The 26007-nt window shown below is 35.0% G+C and overlaps 2 protein-coding genes across 2 annotated transcripts; one reads left to right on the top strand and one right to left on the bottom strand.

The window, feature by feature from the left end:
- Positions 1-225: 225 nt before the first annotated feature.
- On the bottom strand, positions 226-11204 carry LOC123552307 (interleukin-1 receptor-associated kinase 1-binding protein 1-like). Its single transcript, XM_045341860.2, has 3 exons — positions 10767-11204; positions 7884-8080; positions 226-6258 (listed from the first exon to the last, which is right to left on the bottom strand). The coding sequence occupies exons 1-3, from the start codon at positions 11094-11096 to the stop codon at positions 5994-5996; spliced, it is 792 nt and encodes a 263-aa protein (XP_045197795.1). The 5' UTR covers positions 11097-11204; the 3' UTR covers positions 226-5993.
- Positions 11205-11355: 151 nt separating this feature from the next.
- LOC123552308 (protein jagunal homolog 1-like) lies at positions 11356-24371 on the top strand. Its single transcript, XM_045341861.2, has 2 exons — positions 11356-11529; positions 20875-24371. The coding sequence occupies exons 1-2, from the start codon at positions 11444-11446 to the stop codon at positions 21353-21355; spliced, it is 567 nt and encodes a 188-aa protein (XP_045197796.2). The 5' UTR covers positions 11356-11443; the 3' UTR covers positions 21356-24371.
- The last annotated feature ends 1636 nt before the right edge of the window (positions 24372-26007 follow it).

Below are 26007 nucleotides of genomic sequence, written 5' to 3'. Positions count from 1 at the left end.
ATAGACAGACTGTGGATTAATGAATGTTATAAGTTAGACAAAATATGTTAACATCTAGAAGTAAACCACAAGACCAATCTTTCATCAGCCTTGAATACATGGCGTGGCATGGCACAGTCTGCTTAAAAGCTAAAAAAAATCACAACAAGGCAAAAGAATCTGTCTCCCATATAAAAAGTTTTAAATATCCTACTGGATATTTTAAAGTCATAATAAAAACAGTACTGCAAATCATATTTTATTTACATAATATAATTAAATACTATATTCTATATATATATCACAGAAAGAATGAATTCATGAGACAAAAAATCATGAACATAGGATAACATACAATGAAATCATTAATATTCGTGTTTGTTTGTTTTGTTTGGTTTAACATTGCACCAGCACAATTACAGGTCATATAGCGACATTCCAGCTTTGATGATGGAGGCAGACCCCATGTGCCCATCCGTGTATTACTTCATCACGAACGGGCCCCTGGGTAGAACCGCTGACCTTCCGTAAGCCAGCTGGATAGCTTCCTCATATGAAGAATTGAACATCCCGAGTCAGGCTAAAACCCACATCGTTGAGGGGCAAGTGATTTAAAGTCAGTGACCTAACCACTCGGCCATGGAGGCCACTAATATTCTTGGGTGACTGTTTCTGTGGATATCCTGGTTGGGTAAATCCAAGAATTTTAATCCAAACAAAAAACAAATTTTCGTTCAAAAATTGAAATCCGCATTTATATCCCCATGACATAGCAATTTTCGTCAAAACCATGGAATTAAATGATTTCAACAAGGAACCCCCTAAGACTTTCAAAGACTTCTTAGCCCCCCAATATCTGTGTGATTACATCAGGAATATAGATTGGTTAAACTTGATGTGGCTCAAGAACATGCTCTTTAGAAAATGTTTGTTCATTCACTCAGTTTTGCTTTATTTTGATACAGATGAGTAGGCATGTTGTTCAGGCTAATTAACCTTTACCCTGCTAAATTTCTAAAATAGACTGGTCTATCATTAAATTTGGGCAATACCAATTATTATTCAAAGGGGTGTTTACTGAAAATTTACTGACTGAATAACGAACAGTGCAGACCATGATCAGCCTGCACAAATGTGAAGGCTGATCTTGGTCTGCACTGGTCACAAAGGCAGAATCACTTGCCGCCAGGCCTAGTTTTATAAACCCGAAGAAATGTTTGAAGTTTCAATTCAGTATTTGCATTATTTTTTGAGACAGTAACTTGCATGCAAAACTTTAACCAGGATTTTCTAAGTCCAAAGGGGGCATAATTTGGCCAAAATGCATGTCAGAGTTATGGGACTTGATGCTATCACCTAGTTTTATAACCCCGAAGACACATATTATAAATATATAGCAAATACATGTATAGGACCATTTGTTCCAATCTGTGGAATGTTCTTATTGAATAGAAATGATCATTTACTTTACAATTTATTAAAGAATGTGTAGAAAAAAAAATATATTCAAGACCTTTACTTGTTGATAACAGCAATTAATGCATAGGATAAATATGCATTGTAAATAACTTGATATTGTTAAATATATGTATGCATGTTTCTCTACTACATGCTACTTTTACCATCATATATTCTATAGTGTTTCTTGGCTTATAGTTTGCAAGTGTGGATGAAGTTACACTGTCTGACTATGAAATAAGGGGTTGTGAGTTAGAGCCCCAGCTGCGCAAACTAAAATTACTAACATTGGGATGTGTCCAGTGTATGGGTGCTAAAGAACCAGGGAAACTTCTGGAAATAGGTTTAAAATAGTACACACTGTATACATGTATAAACCAGTATAAATGTGTACTACCACTAAAAAAGCTTGTTTTTTTTTTAACAATCACCTAGGCCCAAGCATTCTCGAGTTGTCATCAGGAAACCGTTTAACTGTTCCTGGTCACTGTGACCTTGACCTTTGACCTACTGACCTCAAAATCAATAGGGATTATCTGCTGGTCATGATCAACCTCTTATCTATGCCTCTAATTTGACTAAATAACTGGATACTTTTAACAAATAGCTATTACTAGATATGACATTTGTGACTGCAGCTCTATAAACACATTTAGTTTACATATTAGGCAAATTGTAATACATGTATATATCTGATGAGGATTTTCTAGACTTAAGTAATAAATCTGTTGATAAAATATCTTAGTGAAAGATCAGTATAGTACATCTTAAATAAAACTGATCATGTACATTCTGTATCATTCTAGAAAAATATTCTGCTTTGTAAGACCGAAGTAATTTTTTAATGTAAACAGAAGGAACTTAGCTGGTTACTTAACATTGTCCTGTACAATACAGCAATCTGTTTGGACAAGAACCCATTTCAAAATAAACAAGAGCTGTCCGTAAGACAGCCAAGCTCGACTATTCGAAATATTGTCCAAGAAGCAGGAAAATATTACCCAAAAAGGTTAAATATCAAAAGAGTTTTAAGTTCAAAAGGGGGAATAATTTGACCAAAATACATATCAGTTATGGGACTTGCTGCTATCAACTAGTTTTATAACCCCGAAGGCACATGTGAAGTTTCAATTCAATATCTGCATTAGTTTTGGAGATAGTAACTTGCATGTAAAACTTTAACCAAAATTTTCTAAGTCTAAAAGGGGGCATAATTTGCTCAAAAAACATGTCAGAGTTATGGGTCTTGACCCAGTGAGGTTAGTAATTGATCTTGCACACAAAACTGTAACCAGAATTTGCCAAGTCCAAAAGGGGGCGTAATTTGGCCAAAATGAAGGTCAGAGTTATGGGTCTTGACCCAGTGAGGTTGGTAATTGATCTTGCACACAAAACTGTAACCAGAATTTGCCAAGTCCAAAAGGGGGCGTAATTTGGCCAAAATGAAGGTCAGAGTTATGGGACTTGCTGCTATCAACTAGTTTTATAACCCCGAAGACACATGTGAAGTTTCAAATCAATATCTGCATTAGTTTTGGAGATAATAACTTGCATATAAAACTTTAACCAAAATTTTCTAAGTCTAAAAGGGGGCATAATTTGCTCAAAAAACATGTCAGAGTTATGGGTCTTGACCCAGTGAGGTTGGTAATTGATCTAGAAAAAGATTTATGATTCTTTTTATTATATTAACATTTTTTCAATTTTGATATTCTGATGTCATATCCCTTTATTATTGATAATTGTCCAGCACCATGGGTATCAGTAAACAAAACTTCAGCAGAATAAAAATTAATGAAAGTTAAGGTATTAGAGCACTAATAGTAATGTTTACAAAATGGCCTTTGCTTGGTATATTCTTAGAGGTAACCGTGTTTTGCACTATTTTGCAATTTTTAAACAACTTTTACCGTGCCGTTTTTTATAAATTTTGAATAACTTATGGTATCTCCTCATGCTCAAGTAGAGACAAATTTCAAAGTGATAGCCACTATCCAAAACGTTTGCAGAGAACTCATTTTACCATTAATTTTAATAAAAGAAACATCACACTATTGGTAAACAATTATAAAACACAAAATAAAAATGTACATATCATTTTTTCTATGATGCCTCAAGTAAGCGGATTTAATGAGACAGAATTTATACTTCAACATTGAAAATATAAGGTCGAATGCTGTGTTTCTGTTTTGAATTTTGCTTACGCCATTTAAAAACAAGAGATCACAGAGTGATCTTGGCGCCCACCAATGTGCCATTTTTGAGTGTTCCAAATTTCAAGACTTACTGACTAGCTCAAGGTCAAATTTCATTTCCGTACACAACACTGTGTATGTGGTCCAAATTCGAAAGCTGTAGCTTGAGAAATGTGAAAGTAGGTCACTAGATCAATTTCAAGGACGAAATGTGAAAGTAGGTCACTAGGTCAAAATCAAGGTCAAATTACACTTCAGAACACAAATTTATGCATGTGGTCCAAATTTAAAGCCTGTACCTTCAAAAATGTGAAAGTAGGTCACTAAGTCAATGTCAAGGTCAAAGTTTGTTTCGGTACACAATCCTATGCATGTGGTCTAAATTTGAAGCCTGTAGCTACAGAAATGAGAAAGTAGGTCACTAGGTCAATCTTAAGGTCAAAGTTCATTTCGGAACACAGAACTATGTATGTGTTCCAAATTTGAAGCCTGTACCTTCAAAAATGTGAAAGTAGGTCACTAGGTCAATGTAAAGGTCAAAGTTTGTTTCGGTACACAAAACTATGCATGTGGTCCAAATTTGAAGGCTGTAGCTTGAGAAATGTGAAAGTAGGTCAGTAGGTCAAAACCAAGGTCAAATTCCAGTTCGGAACACAAAACTATGCATGTGGTCCAAATTTGAAGCCTGTACCTTCAAAAATGTGAAAGTAGGTCACTAGGTCAAAGTCAAGGTCAAAGTTTTTTTCAGTGCACAAAACTATGCAAGTGGTCCAAATTTGAAGGCTGTAGCTACAGAAATGTGAAAGTAGGTCACTAGGTCAAAATCAAGGTCAACTCATGTCAAGGTTCATCTTGCCACTCAAAACCATACATGTGGTCCAAATTTGAATGTTGTAGGTTATTGACAAGAAGATTTTAAAATCTTTTCCCTATATAAGTCTATATGAACCATGTGACCCCCCAGGGCGGGGCCATATTTGACTCTAGGGGGATAATTTGAACAAACTTGGTAGAGAACCACTAGATGATGCTACATTACAAATGCCAAAGCCCTAGGCTTTGTGGTTTGGACAAGAAAATTTTCAACGTTTTTCCCTATGTAAGTCTATGTAAACCATGTGACCCCCGGGGCGGAGCCATATTTGACTCTAGGGGGATAATTTGAACAATCTTAGTAGAAGACCACTAGATGATGTCATATACAAAATATCGAAGCCCTAGGCCGTGTGGTTTTGAACAAGAGGTTTTTCAAAGTTTTTCCCTATATAAGTCTATATAAACCATGTGACCCCCGGGGCGGGGCCATATTAGACCCCAAGGAAATATTTTGAATCATCTTGGTAGAGGACCACTAGATGATGCTTCATACCAAATATCAAAGCCCTAGTCTCTGTGGTTTTGGACAAGAAGATTTTCAAAGTTTTTCCCTATATAAATCTATGTAAATTATAGAAATAAACAAAGGGCCATAACTTACTAAAAAATTGTTGAACCAGTCTGATTTTCAGGGGGACACAACTAGGGTACCAATACATCATTCTGACAAAGTTTGGTCAAAATCCCCCAGGTAGTTTCTGAGGAGATGCGATAACGAGAAATTGTTAACGGATGGAAGGACGGACGGACGGACGGACGGAAGGACGACGGACCACGGACGCAGTGATTTGAATAGCCCACCATCTGATGATGGTGGGCTAATAACCTTAGGGCAGACGTAAAACCTACCTAAATTTCTTCCACAATATATAATCTAAGAGTGAAAGCAAAATAGAGAACTTTCACCGTGTGTAACTCAATATTTTTAAAGATGTGCAACTCTACCCCTTCTGTTTAAGTAGTAAATTCACTTTGAACACCAAGAAATCGATTATAAGATTCATCTTTTTCAATTTTTGTACAAGAAATCAATAATAAGTCTTGAAAGAAGTAAAAACTTACTAGAAAAAAAAGGAAAATAAGGAAAAAAAATTTGGTCCCAGTAGGGCTTGAACCTACGCACCCCTAAGAATTGCAGTAAAAGTAGGTTTATAGTAGGAATTGAATACTCTTCAGAAAGGAGGTTCTCTATTAGTGATCTAATACCTTAAGGTAAGTTGGTTTCAGGCCTAACATTTCAAGACTTTTAACTTAATATTACTCAGGTCCACAATGTTCCGTTCCATCCATTTACTGAAAACAAAGTTGACATAAATGTTATGTTTTATGTGTTGAAATATATTTCTATATGAAGAAGTACACCTTATTCCAGAAATAGTTCATGAATATACAAGATTTCTATCAGTATGAAAATAATAACTGAATTTAGCCATACAAACTGTCATTTAAAGTGTCTATCAAAACAATACAATATCATATTAACTTTCATGATGCTGACTTATTTTTAACTTTTGGCTTCAGTTCAAAAGTCACATTAACTCTACAGGACACTGTCACTGTGGCTTGTGAAATTCTTTGCTGTACTGTTGGGTGTGTTTCAACCTCAGCTACACCCTCTATTTGACCCTCCCACTCCTTTGACTCCTCCTCCTGTATGCAGATAGGTTTACCAACTGCCTGGTGGACAAACTTTGCCATTTCCTGAGCTTTTTGTTTAGCATTATGGACAGCCAGAAGACTGGCTTGTTGTCTGTAACACATAAGTATGCACATAATTAAAAACATTTTACAAACACCAGTATGATATCTTTGTTCTGAAAAAAAAAAAACAGCAAGTGCAAAATTTCGTTCAACAGCAACCCATTCAGCATGACTTTTCATTATTTAATACAGGCTGATATCAACTAAATACATTTTATAATTATTACAACACAAGATATGGACAGACAGCCTCCAGATAGCTAAAAAAACAATAGCTGTCACAGGAGACAGCGCGCTCGACTATTTCGATGCTGGATAGTGAAACTGGGCACATCTGAGGAAACTAGAGCTGTCACTGGTGTGTTTAATGACTCCAATTGTGGATGAAGATATTGCACAATAGCCTGAGTCTATGTCAAAAATATCAACTTAAAGTAATAAGAGAGGTAAAGATAAAATGTATCAAAACACTATATAATTATATTCTAAGCAAAAAGGGGCATAATTCATTAAATACTGGTGCCAGAGTTATGCACCTTGTGTCATATGGTGTGGGTGATGATGTTGAACAAGAATTTTAAGTTTGAATCAAATCCATTCAGTAATTAATAACAGAGACGGAGTGAAAGTGCATCAAAACTTTAACCTAAAATTCTAAGTAAAAAGGGGGAATAATTAATGAAAAGTTGGGGCCAGAGTTATGCACCTTGTGTTATATGGTGTGGGTGATGATGTTGATCAACTATTTTAAGTTTGAATCAAATCCATTCAGTAATAACAGAGACAGAGTGAAAGTGCATCAAAACTTTAACATAAAATTCTAAGTAAAAAGGGGAAATAATTCATGAAAAATTGGTCCCAGAGTTATGCACCTTGTGTCATATGATAAGGGTAATGATGTTGAACAATTGTTTAAGTTTGAATCAGATCCATTCAGTAATAACAGAGACAGAGTGAAAGTGCATAAAACTTTAACCTGAAATTCTAAGTAAAAAGGGGAATAATTCATGAAAAATTGTGCCAGAGTTATGCATCTTGTGTCATATGATGTGGGTGATGATGCTGAACAACTGTTTTAAGTTTGAATCAAATCCGTTCAGTAATAACAGAGGTAGAGTGAAAGTGCACCAAAACTTTACCTTTGAAATTCTAAGTAAAAAGGGGGAATAATTCATGAAAAAATGGTACCAGAGTTATGCACCTTGTGTCATATGATGTGGGTGATGATGTTGAACAACTATTTTAAGTTTGAATCAAATCCATTCAGTAATAACAGAGATAGAGTGAAAGTACATCAAAACTTTAACCTGAAAATCTAAGTGAAAAGGGGGGATAATTCATGAAATATTGGTGCCAGAGTTATGGCCTTTATGTCAGATGATGTGGATGATGATGAGGAATAAGTATTTCAAGTTTGAATCAAATCCATCAAATAATTACAGAGATAAGTTGAAAAAAGTGTAAAAAAACTTTAACCAAGGTGGGGACGCGGAAAGACGCCGACGCCGGGTCGAGTAGGATAGCTCTCCTTATACCTCATATAGTCGAGCTAAACACTGTCTATCTGCAAGCTGCAAGATAATTATGGATAACCTAACATCAATTTCACACAATGAATTTTATAATTAAAAGAATGCATAAAACATTTCCAAACTTTAAAAACATAATCTTTACCTAAGAGTTTCTAGAGTTGTTCCTGCATGATAAAACTCTGGCATTCCCACACTGACAGTTTCGTCTAACTTTTCTACCAGCAGGTTACATGCAGTCTGACACTTGTGGAAATCAAGAAACACAACAATTATTTCTGTTGTCATATCATACATACTCTCTGATCTTCTCATCGACTTGTGAACCTGAATATCACTTTCCTGAAAAAAAAAGAATAGAATATTAACACCGATTAAAATACAAATACACTAATTGTATACAGCCAATTGTATAACAGATACCAACTGGCGGAAAGGCACAGAAGTGTCCTGGAAAGAAAATGTAACTCATAACTTAAAGGAAACAGGTTAAACAAGTATACAAAGTTTCAAAGCTATAGCTCTTTAAGTATTTGTGAAAAGTGGACCTAAACAGACTGAGACACTTTACAGAGCTCCAGATAAGCGGCGTATTTACGCAATTAAAATTGCAGAAAACCCAACTGAATTCATACAGGTGCATACTGAAACGCAAGTTAAATTCCTAATACCCAATTCGTAAAAAATCACTTGGGTATCGCATTTTCCTTATTACTAGAACGGGTACAAGACTTTAACGCTAGATTTAACTGACTGGTTAATGTGGTTATACGTTAATGCAGAACAGGTTGCAATTTATCGGAAAAATCACAGGACCATTCAATCAGCCGATCAGTGTTATTTGGACGCTTTGTAAACAATTTTACTCCCATAAAATGTAAAAGAGGTCCCAGAAAAAAACATTGTTGCAGCACAAACAAACAAATTAGTGGGGTATTTTGCTGTTAAACAAAGACAGTTATCTGTTTGTGACAATGTTGGGCGGTTAAAACCGCCCCCGGTTTTAACCAGCGGTTTTAACCGGTTAAAACCGCCCCGGTCAATACTCCCTGAAGTGGTCAATACCGGTCAATACTGGTCGATTGGTCAATACTGACTGTTAAGATATTTTGCAAAGTTTATAAACAATTAAATAATGATTGTTTAAGAGCATTTAGGGCTTGATTAAGGAGAATGCAGGCATTATTATTTAGTTAAAGCAACCTAATCAGTACTCCAAAAATGGTCAGAAGTGGTTGACAAGTCAATAGACTATACTGGTTGATTTTTTTTAACATTTTCTGTAAAGATATATCATTTTTCTACAAAAATGTCACAATAAGTGGAAAAACTGCTACTTTAATTAACTGAACTTTAATTTGTAGAAAGTATTTCATAAACTGTAGCAGTAAGTGTTTGATTCCCAAGTAATAATCTATTTTTACTGGTATAAATAATTAAATGAAAAATTGCTGTGAACACCTGGACCCTTTCATGGAAGTGGTTTGTGTTTTGAGAGCAGTTGTCACATTGCCTAATTGACACCATGTCTTACAATATACAATAGGTATGTTGCTGGCCTGTTTATCTAGTCACTAATAAGCTGTCATGATCAATAATCCCGCTGTATTAATCTCAATGCTTGAACATGGTTCTTTTTTTTTTAAATAAATAATGCAATCAATTGACCAGTATTGACCACTACATATTCTTATTAGGTATATTGCATAGGACCAAAATTTGAATTGACCAGTACTGCCCATTTCACAGAGTGTAATTTATAGTAATAAAATCAATCAAGGCTAACTATAAGAAGATAATTTAAGCATTGTATAAACTAGTATTAACCAGTCTAGGTATATTGTCCAAAATGGAGCCTGACCAACAAACATTGCCAAAGACCAAAACTGAATCGACCAGTATTGACCACTATACTTTTTATTGAACAAAACTTTATATTATTCTAATTGCTTTATTATTTTTATATTACTATTACAGCCTGTGCTAATCTGTGAATGTACATTATATAAGTGTTGAATAAACCAGTATTGACCAACCAAGAATAACCCTAGTATTGAATCGACCAGTATTGACCGGTATTGACCAGTATTGACCGGTTTTAACCAGTATTGACCACCGGCCCGGTCAATACTCATATTGACCGGCTTTTTGGTTTGTGATGATGTAGTGTCAGCAATACTGGTTGACATCTTTTTGGTGAATGCATATTGTGGTGACAACATCGTTCGGGTTACTGTGGCTGAACAGATCTCCGACTGCATTAAAAGTGAAAAAGAAAACAACACTATGGAACATTCATTACAGTTTTAAATACATTTTTGTATTAAACATTGAAGGGCACCATTAAAGTACTTAGGTACTCAGTCAATCCTGTTTAATGATATATACCATGTATACTGTAAGGAAAAATACTCAATTGTCAGTGCGAGATTGGTAAAGTACCCAATTGGTTTTAGCAAATACCCAATTACTTCTGAAAAGGCTGGGTAATGATATTATTTTTACCCAATTCAAATTTCCAATAACCAATTCAGACAAAATGTGATGGGTAAATACCCAACTGCACCAAAAGCTTATCTGGAGCTCTGACTTTAACTGAGAAACTCCTACTTTGTAAGTACATAGTGGGCCATAATTCTGAACAAAATGCAAATTTTACACAGTGATGGTTCTTGGTCACAAGTTGGTGTACTAATTAATCTCATGATGCAGGACAACCTAACAGAAAATTCCACTTGTCCTCACGCCATTTTTAGTCTTCAATGTGAGTGGATAAGTGGATTTTTTGTCCCATGGCCAGTGATTTGATAGTACCTATTTACAGCTGGGTCCAGAGGCAGCTGTGGTAAATTCTAGAGACTAGTGCTTAATGCAGTATGACGCATTAGTGGGGTAACCAGAATTCTAACCAGGGGCCTTCACTCCATATGAAAGCTTCTAAGCCCTATAATAGGCTATTGACTAATGCAGCCAACTAGATTCTTATGTGTATACGACAGCATGTAAGCAGTTTTACTAAATCATTTACCTTGACACCATGGTTTTGTAATGTTTGAAGAACATAGTCAAGGCGCCTCTGTATGCTGTTTTTTACATCTTGGACATTGTCCTTAATGCTGTGAATTTTAGTAGTTACTCTACATCTGTCTGGTGGTAAAGAAACCTCTCCTACAGCTGTCACTTTTATCAGTCTATCTGTTTTGTCTATCCCTTTACTTGGAAAGTTTTCAGGCACATTTAACATGCTAGAAAACATGTTATCTCTTTGTGGTGGAAATATCCCTTGCGTTTTTGGCAGCTGCTGGTTATCTCTAGTGCTTATTGATGCAAATACTTGAGATGGAACATAATTTGTCATTATTTTAGACTTTGCGCGTTAGAATAATGAATTCCCACTTCTAAAATTTATTTGTTGATACTTGTTACATCAAATAATTCAGACGCTTGCCGTCAGAAGGAAATCGCTTAGATAAACAACAATTAAAAATGAAATAATTTTAATAAACTTATCATTTTGTTTTGGTCTGCTTGAGAATTTCCAGCTAAGTGTGAAAATTGTTTTCAATTTGTATTAAAAATTAAACATATTTCATTATATGACTACACGACAAAATTAATTATATGTATGATGTAAGCTGCTTTGCATACGAGGACAAGTTTGTTTAATGCATATTTTCGAACTTATTTCGTCTACTCAGCTTAGTTATGTCGAACTATGGAAAACGGCCAGCTGGGACAGATGGCAGTGATCACTGGCATAGAGAAAGCGTCGCATGGCAGTACAAAATCAGGTAATTACCATATAAGGCATGCATTGCGAAACCATATGAAAGACTCGTGCACGGTTAATTTCGTAACCAAATAATTGTTTTCAATTTTAGTCCGTTTAAACATAACGGGAAACACTACTTTCTATAGTTTTGTCGGCCATAGTCCAGGCTTTGCACCACTAAAGTTATGACTCTAAAATACTGACTAGAGGTTAGGGTTAGGTCGACTATGGCCACAGTGGTTCGTCTGCCCTATGGAAAATAGCCTTACCCAAACATAACAGGTAAACGTCATGTATTTGCTGCATATTTGAATATACTTGACAGTGTGCGACATTAATGGTAGCCTGATCGCCAATGGCTACGAAAAATCGGCTCGGGTGACAGAAAATCGGCAGACCTTAGCCCGTTGGGCTATGAAAAATTCTGAGGAATAAATTTACCAAAAAGATCATTGCAAACGTGGGAGCAAAAAAGTTGCTTTGAAGCTGCAAACTTCGCTCAAATCTAATCTCAAAGTGAATTCAAGTTGCCCAGTTTTTTTGGATGCGCACTCGCTAATCTTTTGACAATTTGCACCATGTCATAATGTGCGTTGAATACACATACACACATGCCGATAGCATTATTTAAGCTCTGCCTACTTCAGGTTCTTGTGAGATTTTCGCGAGAAGTGTGAAAGCGAATCAAATTATCAGTTTCACCAGAGGCAATTGTAATAGGCTAGTCAGTGCCGCAGTTACGTCTTTGACACTTAGCATTTAATTGTCGACACGTGCGAGTCGTTTTCTAAAGAAATTGTCGATTACATATGCGATTAATTGGAATTATAGACACAATTATTTGGTAGCCATGGTAAAAGAACGACATGTAAAGTATTAACTTCGGAAAACTGTCTTTCAATGTGCCCAATCACGTGATCGCGCTACGTCATTTTGTTCCCGCTACAAGCTCGAAAGTGAAAGTGAAAAGGTAAACAAAAATTATAAATCAGGGCTTAAGTTTGTTATTCAATATATTGTATAAATATCATGCACATGATTCGAAACCTATTTGAAAGTGCTACCCCCAGTACTACCATTTCCCCACCAAACCAACCTCGTTTTAATGCTATTCCTGTTCAACCACTTTCGATATGTGTGCTCTGAAGTGTTCCCACTACAAGACTTTTTTAGTCAATTGCAAAAAATACAGAAAAAGCACTTTCTTGTGGATAAAATTCACAGCATAGGTCATCGCTATAAACCATTGATTGCTTTAAGACCATGATTCAGGGATCAAATTTAACTTTTTTTCCAACTAGCAAATTTTTGCTAGTGCCATTTTTTTCCACTAGCAAAATGATGGGTTCAACTAGCAATTATTTAAAAGCTGTTTACGTGCTAAATTCATGTTGTTTTGTTGTTGTTTGGTTTCATATAAAAGTTCACGGTCCGGACAGGCTTGGGACTTTCTGGTTTTGTAAGTACGATACAAACCAAAGTACTCAATGATTCTTTGGACTTTTGGCTTGACGTTGATCTTTTAAGTTTTTCTCAGGTCACTGTTGGTAGTGTTGCTAACATTTTCGAGCTCCGCGGGCTTTTTTGCACCAAGAAACATGTTATTTCCTCTCCATTTTCAGGCCTAACTTAACTAAAGGAACCAGCGTGGGAGCCATCTGGTCTAGTCGCGTAATGGCTGCCAGGTATTTGAACACTAATTTTTCACTTGGCATGGCAACAGAGGTCTAAATTAAGGCTAGTTTTTGTTTAAATTTCATTGTGGATGTATTGTTGACATTTTGGTAGGAAAAATGGGAGAGCAGGTTGTATTTGGTGAAGTCAAGCTCAATTTTAGTATGAGTAGTACTTCCAGGTCACAGCAGTGTGATTTTAATGTCAGTTTACAGTAAGTAAATGTGACCAGAGAAATCTCTCTTAGAAGATACATGACCCCTACTTTTCTCTTCATTTTATATCAGTTTTATCATAACTCTTTAAAATGAGGTAAGGATTTGTTCTCTGAAATGGGTCTAGCTATGTTTGGTAGCTCTTTGAAAAAGGTCAGTTTTATATAGAATATATAGGGAAAACTATTTAGGCTATTGTGACCTATAAGAAAATGTGGGCAAAAATTGAGATTTGTCCAGATATTGATATAAATGAACTAGTCTGGTCAGATTTTGGTAAAAAATGAGCATTTCATTGAAATTTTGCTGCAAAACTTGATAAAAACCCAAAAAATCACATTTTCACTGTTTTGGGGGTATTTTTTTAAAAAAATGCAAATTTGCACTCTAAATTATGCCCATCTATATCTTTCAGAGGGGACATTTGGTATATTTCAAAGTGTTAGTGTGTAATTTGCTTGCAAATTATGGTGAAAATTTATGAAATAGGGCAAAAACCAGCTCTGGCTAGAAGAACTGGTTAAAAATTATGTCGCAACATCAGTTTTGAAGGAAAATTGGCGCAGGGACCGCGTTACTGAAAATGCCATAAAACCTGAAAAACTGATTTAATCAAGCTGAAACTTGGTATTTTTCATGCAGATGTGTTACTGGTACTATACAAATGAAATTGAGACTATCACAGAAAAACAGTTTTTTCTTATAGGCCTAACTAAACTAAAGGAACCAGCGTGGGAGCCATCTGGTCTAGTCGCGTAATGGCTGCCAGGTATTTGAACACTAATTTTTCACTTGGCATGGCAACAGAGGTCTAAATTGAGGCTAGTTTTTGTTTAAATTTCATTGTGGATGTATTGTTGACATTTTGGTAGGAAAAATGGGAGAGCAGGTTGTATTTGGTGAAGTCAAGCTCAATTTTAGTATGAGTAGTACTTCCAGGTCACAGCAGTGTGATTTTAATGTCAGTTTACAGTAAGTAAATGTGACCAGAGAAATCTCTCTTAGAAGATACATGACCCCTACTTTTCTCTTCATTTTATATCAGTTTTATCATAACTCTTTAAAATGAGGTAAGGATTTGTTCTCTGAAATGGGTCTAGCTATGTTTGGTAGCTCTTTGAAAAAGGTCAGTTTTATATAGAATATATAGGGAAAACTATTTAGGCTATTGTGACCTTCACAGAACTTTGCAAATTACAGACGTCCAAAATGAAAACAAATATTGCCTAGACGCTTACTTACATATCCGATAATTACTTTTGTATAAAGTGACAAGCGTCTAGAAGCACTCACGTGATTATCGGTAAATTAACTGCCCGAAAGGAGTTTTTAAAGAGAAAAGGACAGTTTGAGCGAATTCCCCGATTTTCGAACGTGATCGCAAAAATATTCGAGTGCCATGATTTTCTACTCGCATTTTTTTATTCTTACTCGAATTTTGCGAGTTAGCGACCGTTAAATTCGATCCCTGTGATTAGCTCGGATATTTACTCGTAGTCGCTTATTGGACAGAAAATGCCATTTTTAGCTCGACTATTCAAAGAATAGTCTAGCTATTCTACTCACCCTGGCGTGGGCGTGGGCGTCACACCTTGGTTAAGTTTTTGCATGCAAGTACATACAGCCATCAATTAAAGGCATGTAGATTTGAAACTTATTTTTTCTTTTTCTAGGTCAATTACCAACCTCTCTGAGTCAAGTCCCATAACTCTGACATGTATTTTGAGCAAATTATGCCCCCTTTTGGACTTAGAAAATTTTGGTTAAAGTTTTACATGCAAGTTACTATCTCCAAAACTAATGCAGATATTGATTTGAAACTTCACATGTGTCTTCGGGGTTATAAAACTAGTTTATAGCAACAAGTCCCACAACTCTTGACTTTCATTTTGGCCAAATTATGCCCCCTTTTGGACTTAGAAAATTCTGGTTAAAGTTTTGCGTGCAAGTACATACAGCTATTTCTAAAAGGCATATAGATTTGAAACTTACTTTTTCTTTTTCTAGATCAATTACCAACCTCACTGGGTCAAGACCCATAACTCTGACATGTATTTTGAGCAAATTATGCCCCCTTTTAGACTTAGAAAATTTTGGTTAAAGTTTTACATGCAAGTTACTATCTCCAAAACTAATGCAGATATTGATTTGAAACTTCACATGACTGTGTCTTCGGGGTTATAAATCTAGTTGATAGCAGCAAGTCCCATATCTCTGCCCTTATTTTGGCCAAATTATGCCCCCTTTTGGACTTGGAAAATTCTGGTTAAAGTTTTGTGTGCAAGTACATACAGCTATTTCTAAAAGGCATATAGATTTGAAACTTATTTTTTCTTTTTCTAGATCAATTACCAACCTCACTGGGTCAAGTCCCATAACTCTGACATGTTTTTTGAGCAAATTATGCCCCCTTTTAGACTTAGAAAATTTTGGTTAAAGTTTTACGTGCAAGTTACTATCTCCAAAACTAATGCAGATATTGACTTGAAACTTCACATGTGTCTTCGGGGTTATAAAACTAGTTGATAGCAGCAAGTCCCATAACTCTGACCTTCATTTTGGCCAAATTATGTCCCCTTTTGGACTTAGCAAATTCTGGTTAAAGTTTTGCGTGCAAGTACATACAGCTATTACTAAAAGGCATTATAGATTTGAAACTTATTTTTTCTTTTTCTAGATCAATTACCAACCTCACTGGGTCAAGTCCCATAACTCTGGCATGTATTTTGGGCAAATTATGCCCCCTTTTGGACTTTGAAAATTCTGGTTAAAGTTTTACATGCAAGTTTCTATCTTCAAAACTAATGCAGATATTGAATTGAAACTTCACATGTGCCTTCGGGGTTATAAAACTAGTTGATAGCAGCAAGTCCCATAACTGATATACATTTTGGTCAAATTATTCCCCCTTTTGAACTTAAAACTCTTTTGGTATTTAACCTTTTTGGGTAATATTTTCCTGCTTCTGGGACAATATTTCGAATAGTCGAGCTTGGCTGTCTTACGGACAGCTCTTGTATGGAATGTTCCCACAACAAGTACATCGCAGACCATGTTCTCACAGAAAGCAACTTTTTGTTTTTCATTTGTAATCTAGGTGCTAGCGGCGAGTACGTATGTGCACAATGCGGAAAAGCTTTCGCCACCTCTACAGAGAGGAAACAACACCAGCTAAGAAAGACATGTACACGTTTGACTTGTGATACGTGTGGCAAAAAGGGAAAACCTACGCACACACAATGACATTAGGACATGCATAGTTTCATAGAATATCCAAACTGTCCATCTACATATAAACACAGGTCGGCTCTAAACCGTCACATCAGGATGGCACACAAGAAAGACTGATATGATGTTTCTCTTTGAACGTTTCATTTTTACAGCGATTTTACACTACTATGTTCATTCTTACAAAACGAAGCCCCTGGTGAAACAAATCTTTCTAATACATAAAAATCACAAACTGTTGTTCTAGTCCTCTAGTATTAAAATCTCAGTGGAGTAGCTTTAAAAATTTCGAAACTAGTTTGAATCATTTTCGAAAATTTAAACCTTTTTAAGGTCTTTGCCATATTATTTGAGTAAAATTACAAACTTTGTTTAAATTACTGTTCCAGAATGAGTGGTAGTATTAAGCTGTTCTCTCTTGATCTACGTAAGATGTGGGTTTATATCATACTGTATACCATTCAAGTGTTTGGGTGATACTTTGTCCCTTTGTTAAACTGACGCTGATACAAAATGAGCCACGAAAGTTTACATTCCTTTTCATGGACATTTTTTGTGCCTAAAATTGATTATTTTAGGTTACTAACACATAAGCATTTTCATAGGATAGACCACTAGGTTCGATCGAGTTAAAGTAGAGCCGTCTGGCGACAGCGTCGGTACACATAAGGTTATATGCGCCCCCTAACGATTTTCAGCGGATTGTTATGAAAGTTTTGCCAAATGAAAGTTGATAATATTTTCGATTGACATTTATGCTGCGACGAAGATGTATTTTAACTTTGTAATGTCTAGATTTTAAAGTGTTCCAAGGTCTTCGATATAAGCCAAACTTGTAATTCGTTCGAACCCAGTGAGACATTGGTTTATTGAACTTATTTCTGATCACTCAGATACGGTACTAATTCATCATTCTTTTGACAGAATATTTCAACTGAGAGAAACGCAACCAGCTTCATTGGGTGATATGATTTTAGAAATTCAATCATAACCATGTTAGGATCTTTAACCCTCTATTAACACGTGATGGAATATCTCATTAAAAGTCTCATTAGATAGCGCACTTTCTCAGGTCAGCTATCGAGGATCATCTGTGATGACCCTCTTGCTTTATCAACATAATTTATTTGTATTTTACATGCGCCACATGTTTTATTTGAAAATAAGAATTGTAAGAAAGAAATGATATACTTCATGCTTCTTCACAAAACCAAGATTTCATACAAAAAGTAAAATGCATCTAGATAAGCATATCCTCGTTCAGTTTAGTATCATTTTATACGTCAAGACCCATCTCCAGAGTAGGTAGAATTATTTAATCATTTCTGCGTGCACAACCGTCATATCTAACTCACATGACACACTTCTTAAATGAATTTTGTTCACGTTATGGCTGAGTGAGTTGGGTTTTACGGCGAATTGATACAAAATGGTCATATATCGCCTAGGGTTCACGCTTTATTGAGGTCACTTTCATTTTCTGAGTCCAGCGTGCCCTCTCAGCAAAATCATACTTATAATCACTGAATTACATAAACTTACGAATTATTTAGCAAAAAAAAAATGGCTTACTCATCAATTCTACTATTATATGCAAATTGTATCCTTACAATGTATATATCAAGTTCTTATATTTAACATAGAGTGCATGTTAAGAAAAACAAAAACACGCTCTTTAAGCTACATCATTCTACCGTCTTTAAGACCTATATAACACAAAAAAAACCACCCTTCAAATTATAGAAGTCGAAAAGACTTTTTGAAGCCGCATCATATTTTTTAAAAGATTTAATCTTTATACCTGCATTGTATTACAATGTTTCTTTCTGTGAGAACATGGTCTGCGATGGACTTGTTGTGGGAACATTCCATAAAATGGCATTTTCTGTCCAATATGCGACTACGAGTAAGTATCCGAGCTAATCATGGTCTTAAAGGTCCAATACTAAGGAAAGTGAACATTTTAATTTCTTTTAAAAAGCACAGAAACTATTTCATTTTATTGGAAAATGAAAGTTGGTTTGTAGAAATTCGAAATAAATCGCAGTATATGTACAATTATTTTTCTATGAAGTATGAAGGAAGTTAAAAAGACCTGGGGGTCATTCTGTCGATTCATTGAAATTTCAACATAATACACGTACATTTCTTTGAGTTCCAAAGACCTTCTGTAAATTTTGACCTGCCAATCTTCATTATTTAGTGTCTTGCAGAAGTCTATGCACTGGCTATGAAAAAAATTGCCTACTCACTTTCCCTTAGTAATGGACCTTTAAAGTAATCAATGGTTTATAGCGATGACCTATGCTGTGAATTTTATCCACAAGAAAGTGCTTTTTTGTATTTTTTTTGCAATTGACTTGCAGTGGGAACACCTCAGAGCACACATATCGAAAGTGGTTGAACAGGAATAGCATTAAAATGGGAAGGGTTTGGTGTGGAAATGGTAGTACCGGGGGTAGCACTTTCAAATAGGTTTCGAATCATGTGCATGATATTTATACAATATATTGAATAACAAACTTAAGCCCTGATTTATAATTTTTGTTTACCTTTTCACTTTCACTTTCGAGATTGTAGCAGGAACAAAATGACGTAGCGTGATCACATGATTGGGCACATTTTCTTTGATGGATGAATTGATTTGTATTGTATTTCTAGGTTTGACACAGTTTACATTCAGTTTTATTCCAATGAGAAACTGTTCACACAAGTAGTGACCCGGTATTAATAATAAACCCCTTTTCATCCTGTATTCATATATTACACGATATAGCACCAAAAAAAATCAGCATGTTAGATTCAGTACCATCTTGAACAGAAAACAATTATTTTTTTTTCAGAATTTTGTATTGAATCACTGTGTATGGAAAAATGATGTAACTAAGTAAATGAATGGTCATCGAATCAATTCACAGCTTCGAGGTAGAAATATAAAAATTGATGGAGTCTTCCAACTTCTCCCTAAAGTCTCCCCACTTCTCCCTAAATCAGTCTGAGGGAGAATTGACTTCTCACCAAAAAAATGATGGGCCTAGCGAGACCCCTGGTCAGTCTACTGCCAAGCTATTTCTTGTCTACAAAGCCGTTTAGATCTTGTTTCATGACTCTGTGTCTTTGACTTTCTGCACAATTTTGTGAACACTGTTTCAGATTTCAAAATCAATTCTGAAAAACTCATATAAATTTCTGAAATATATCAATATTCACCAACCTACAGCAGTATATTGAAAGAAATTAAATAAAATGTTACTAGAATGATAGTCTTGTTCATTCTTGAGCGAAAAATTGGTGGGGCTACGAAAAATTCTGTTGGGCTACAAAAAATTGGAAGTCTGTAAAAAAGTTAATGTCACACACTGCTTGATGTCTTGTTTCATCTTTCTTAACAGGCTGGTCACATTGCCCGATCTGGCTTAAAAGCCTGTAGTGATTCGAGGCTTCTGGTTAACTAGGAGCCCGGTTAGCTCAGTTGGTAGAGCACCTTAACAGGCTGGTCACATCGCTCGATCTGGCTTAAAAGCCCAATGGCCAATCAAGCTATTGTTGCCAATCTGGATTAAATTTATGAAAAGAAGTGTGAAATTATGGTCATATCACATACAATGACTTGACGGCAATTCTTTAAAAAGTCCTATTCTAGTCTCAGTTTTTTGGACTGCAAGACAGTATATCTGCCTCTATATCTCAAGTAGTTAGGATCGTAACTGTGGTGGAAATCGGCGCAATTTAAAGGGTTGTGTAGGAGTACGGATCCGAACCTCTAGAACCAGATTCTAGAGGTATGGATCTGTATTCCTAGACACTTTAATGTTTTATGAATACACATGAATACCTCAATATTTTTATGTAATATTGCGGAAAAGTATAAATTTGCACAAAATGAAGATGAAAAAACATGTTATTGGCATTTTGGTGAGTAATGATGAATTGGATTGTGTATCAGTCTCAGAAAATCTATGAAATATCCCGACATGCTTAAAATTGGAAAACCAGTCTACTGAATACAAAATAAAGATGAAAAAAACATGTTATCGGCAGACTATGAATGAAATGCGCCAATAGTGACGTAATAAAGCTGTGACGTCACCAGTAGACCGACAGACATTTGTGATCACAATTCTTCACCCAAATATTGTTCAGGTGAGATAAGAAGGTAAAGGTAAAATAGGTAAAGTGTATACTGGAATATTTATCTGTCAATATTTACATTCATACTTAACAATGTTCATTCTTTTTTCTTTCAGTTCTATAAACAAGAGTCGATTGAAGTCCTCGCTGATACTACAAATTTTATTGGGACTTGTTGTCATAGTACGCCTTCTGCCTGGTCTAACTGCTTTAATAGGATTGCCAATTTACCGCCGACTTCAACATTGGGATTTTCCAGCTCCAAAAGCCTGGGAATATGCTTGGATTGTCAGCCTATTAGCAGCACTGCTGGGTTTGAAATCCTTGCCTAGAAATGACTCACTTGTCTTGAAGCAGTTCCTGATAGGGACAGTCGTTTTTGGTATTTTGCCAGTGCTGTATGGAATGATTGAACTTTTTGATGAGTTAGTTCTCTTTTATAATGAAAGGAAATATAATGCTCAAATTGTAGGATATCCAGCTGTTCTTGTGTGGTATTTTGGACTTGTAGTCTGTTTACAAATTCACGTCTTCTCCATGTACTTTGGGGTGAATTTATTGAAAGCATGGAAGCCAAGGGACAAGAAAACAAAGTGACATTAGAGAATTAATATTTAACATTTACCAAATTGTGCCGGTTGAAGCATTTATGCTGAAAGAGAAAGAAGTTAAGAAAGATACCTATTCAGAAAACCATATCAAGCCTTTGACCTCAGCCTTATTTGGTTTAGTTTCCATTCCATATGCTTGACTGCTGTTTAGTAAGCCTAGCTCATTCAGTTTTAATGTTTTAGAGGTGGAAAGGAAGTTGAATATTATGTAATATATTTGTATAGAGTGCCATAGAAAGAGCTACATATCAAAATTGAATAAAATCAGAGAAATAAATAAGTATCGATTTAGTGAGTAGGAAAAGAGTGTTTTTAAAATTCTGAAGTAAAGCAGGTTTCACTGAGATACCACTTACAAGAAGGAGCTCTTCAAATAAATGACACCGACAGTATCACATCATATGCTGATGAAAAAAGTATTGAAGACAAATTTTATCATTGAGAAAACATTTTGAAGTTGTTATACTTCTATTTGTGCAATATACCAATAATATTTATCATGTTATGAAAAAATCAGATGTTTGAATTGTTTACCATTAGAAATTTATATAAAAGGAAGATGGGTACATTTAATTTTTATGTACATGTCTACCAGAAGTAGAGTAATTTTAATAATTGAATTGACTAGTATTTAAGCATATGCTTTGTATTTTCCCCAGACAGTTGTTTGACCTTAATCATAGTTTTATGTTGATATTGAAAATAAAAAATGTGGAGCTGGTAAAAAGTGATTTACAATGTAGAAATACATTTTGGAAAGAATTTAGATATAGAATTTTACAAGAACAAATTAATGCTTTTCCACCAAGAAAGTAAAAGTGAAAACTTAATTTCTTATTTACAATGTTGTTAAAAAGATGTCAAGTTGTGGCCTAATAATAAAGCTGCATTCCTCCGCATTTATCACAAGTTTTTTTTTGTAAAGTTATAAAATTTGCTCATTATTTAGTAAGTACAATAGAAAGACATTATAAAGTGGTTTTTTATGTTTTAGGAAAATTTTATATCATACACTGAAATATCTACTTAAATAATACTGGTGCAATGTATGTAATAGCAATAGATATCTGCTTAAAAACAATTGAAATTTAGATGTTCTTTGGGAGGCCCTTTAATTGTTTTCTAGGTAACTAAGTAGACATATAGATATATTCAGTTAGTACCTAGTGATTTTGTGAAGTAAATTGAACACTGTGGTTGTATACCCCAGTATGCTGACTGTGTGCAGGGATTGTTTTTGTTTTGTTGTTGTTTTTAACTTCCTTTTCAACTGATACATTACATTACATATAGCTTTTGTATTCAAACAAGTGCTTGACAGTTTTCGTGTTAATTCCTGAATGTGTACATTATCCTACTTTCCTGAAGGACACTTGTTTTGCTTAGGGGCATAGCTCCAGGTGAAATGTTTCAAGTTGATAATAGAACAGTACTTAAAGTACATTGGTATTTTTATCTTGTAATTTGCAGAAAGATGTTTCAAATTGAGGCACCTGTTATGGAGAGCTTTTGCAATTGAATACATTTAAAAAGCAAAAAAGAGCAACGTCAATCAATGCTTATCATGACGTACAGTAGCTTCGCAAAAGTGTGTGCCATATTAAAGTTTTAAATTATGTGGAAGAGGAGTGCTGAATATTTAAAGATTATTACAGGAACATAATTGTTACGCTTTGTTGAATTGAATCATAACGTGTTATGCTGTGTTTGATTAAATTAATATTTTACACAAGTTTCATGATATGTACACATATTTAATATGTGTAGTTGTTCTCAGTGTAGGCTTTGTTTTGTGAATCTTTGATTAAACAACATTGTTATTTTTTCATTTATTGAACACCTTTCAAATTTTTATGCAACTCTAGCACAGGCGTTATCTTTGTATTTATAGGTAAAGATTCTTTTGTTAATTTCAGTGCAAACATAAATATACTGAGTCCTAATTGTGAATAATTAAAACTTAAGTACCCAGTGAAGGGTAGAATTCAATAAGGATGCAGAGAGAAACAAATTTTTAGCATATTCACTGAAAGTAAAGAAGCACTTAATTTATATTTTCTTTCTGAAAGGGGCATACCTCCAGATTTATGCCCACTTTTGAAAAATTTAAAAAGTACTTTCTTTTGTTAGTGATGTGGAGGCAACATGATTTATTGAGAACTAGGCTGCATTTATGTATATAAATACTTGCATGGCCTGTAAAATATGTAGAAAAACTTCCCGCTGTATAAGACACACAGTAAAATTTTTATGACATACTAAAGCTGTCGTGTTAACATACTCTCGAAATATTAATTTAAATTGTACTGAGTTATGGAATTTTATACGTTTTTTCACATTTACATTAAGCTATGGGTATTGGTATATTATTAATTTGTTATGACATTATTTAGTCTGGAGATGTGTACCTTTTAGCTAAAAAACCGTGCCTTTTTGAGAACTGTATCTGGAGTTTAAATCCAGAATTGTAATCCTAACTTTTTTTGCATCTTTGGTGTCTTGCAACTATAATACAGTACCATATTTTGTCAGAATTTTAATTTTTTTTTTTTTTTGAAAAGAGATATACATAGTTTTACTGAAATTTAGAAAGAAAATGCAATTTTAACCCTTATCATGCTGGACACGATTGATTCTGCCTTTGCAACCAGTGCAGTCTGATCATGATCTGCACTGTTGGCTATTCAGTCAGTATCTTTTTGGTAAGCACCTTTCTAACAGTTAATGGTACTGTCCAAATTGAAAGATGGACACGTTCATTGTAGAAATTTAGCAGGGTAAGTGTTAAAGTAACAAACAGAAAAGTTCATCAACATGACCTTAATGATTTTGATATATGAAGGAATTGTACAAAATAAAATTGTTTGTTTTCTCTTCTTTGTTAAAGCTGAAGTCATTATGTTTGTGAAAATGATATAAGATGGCAATAAGAAGTACTTCTATATTTGTTATATTTTCTGTCATACTTTAACATCTCCAAATAAAGATTTATCAAGTTTTAATGTCTTCAGTGTTTTATCTAGGGTGAAAAAAAATGGGTGATATTTGTTAGCTAAGTGCAGGGTGAGCTGTTAGTAAAAGTTGATAGTCCAGTGTCTGTCCTCGGCTAGCAATAATTTTACTTGACCATCTTCTCCTCTAAGACTACTGGTCGTTAAACACTTTTAATGACTTTTCTCACCAATAATTTGATTGATGTTTACAAACTTGGTCAGAAGAATATTTGCATGGACCTGTAAATGGTTTTTGAACTGCACTAAGTGGCGGTCCCAGCAATGCAGCATGCCTCCACTGTAATTATACACCATGAATTTGAAGATGATTAATTTGTTACTTTGTTCCGAGAAATGAGTCTTTTCCAAAAAAAAATAACTTAAAAAAGTAAATCTACATCCCCCATAATTAATCTTCAATTTGCAGTACCTAGCCGATAAACAGGTTGAGCAAACTGTAGACCCTATAAATTCAACATTTATACTTTAAGAAATGTTTGCATAATAGTGAATCGAAAAACATTTGTCTTGTTTGTGGTGCTCTGTGCTTCCGAGAAATCTACACTTGCCTATTATCTTTTGTGGTGAAGGAATGATGTACATACTTGCTAACTTAGCATACCATATCTTCATGAAATTTGGTCAAATTATTTATCTTTTTGATGATCTTTAGTCCAGTTTCGAATCTGGGTCATCTGGGGTCAAAAACTAGGTCACCTGTTAAAATAAAAGAAAACCTTGTGTATGCAATAGGAGCTGCATTTTTCATTTGAAGTGCATGAAACTTTGTTAGAATGTTTGTCTGTATAAAATCGCAGATGAAGATTTATCCAGGTCATATAGGGTTAAAAACTAGGTCACCAGGTCAAATCAAATAATAAGCTTGTTTGCACTCGAGCCGCCACATTTTTTTATTCTATCTTCATAAAACTTGGTCAGAATGTTTTTAGCTCACCTGAGCACAAAGTGCTCAAAGGTGAGCTTTAGTGATCGTCCTGTGTCCGTCGTCTGTCGTCAGCAATTTGACTGTTAACACTCTAGAGGTCACAATTTTGGCCCAATATTAATGAAACTTGGTCAGAATGTTACCCTCAATAAAATTTTGGAAGAGTTCGATACCGGGTCATCTGGGGTCAAAAACTAGGTCACCAGGTCAGATCAAAGGAAAAGCTTGTTAACACCCTAGAGGTCACATTTTTGGCCCAATCTTAATTAAACTTGGTCAGAATGTTACCTCAATAAAATCTTCGATGAGTTCGATATTGGGTCATCTGGGGTAAAAAACTAGGTCACCAGGTCAGATCAAAGGAAAAGCTTGTTAACATTCTAGAGGTCACATTTTTGGCCCAATCTTAATGAAACTTGGTCAGAATGTTACCCTCAATAAAATCTTGGACGAGTTCGATATTGGGTCATCTGGGATCAAAAACTAGGTCACCAGGTCAGGTCAAAGGAAAAGCTTGTTAACACTCGAGAGGTCACATTTTTGGCCCAGTCTTAATGAAACTTGGTCAGAATGTTACCCTCAATAAAATCTTGGATGAGTTTGATATTGGGTTATCTGGGGTCAAAAACTAGGTCACCAGGTCAAATCAAAGGAAAAACTTGTTAACACTCTTAGAGGTCACAATTTGGGCCCAATCTT

This window comes from Mercenaria mercenaria, chromosome 4 (assembly GCF_021730395.1).
Source record: "Mercenaria mercenaria strain notata chromosome 4, MADL_Memer_1, whole genome shotgun sequence".
NCBI classification, from domain to species: Eukaryota; Metazoa; Mollusca; class Bivalvia; order Venerida; family Veneridae; genus Mercenaria; species Mercenaria mercenaria.
This window is presented reverse-complemented; position numbering and strand designations above follow the sequence as displayed.

Coding starts and splice junctions, on each gene's coding strand:
- LOC123552308 (XM_045341861.2), top strand. CDS start 11,444: ATGTCGAACTATGGAAAACGGCCAGCTGGGACAGATGGCAGTGATCAC. Junction 11,530..20,874: donor GCATGGCAGTACAAAATCAG/GTAATTACCATA, acceptor TTTTTCTTTCAG/TTCTATAAACAAGAGTCGAT.
- LOC123552307 (XM_045341860.2), bottom strand. CDS start 11,096: ATGACAAATTATGTTCCATCTCAAGTATTTGCATCAATAAGCACTAGA. Junction 8,081..10,766: donor TACAAAACCATGGTGTCAAG/GTAAATGATTTA, acceptor TTTTTTTTTCAG/GAAAGTGATATTCAGGTTCA. Junction 6,259..7,883: donor ACAACTCTAGAAACTCTTAG/GTAAAGATTATG, acceptor TATGTGTTACAG/ACAACAAGCCAGTCTTCTGG.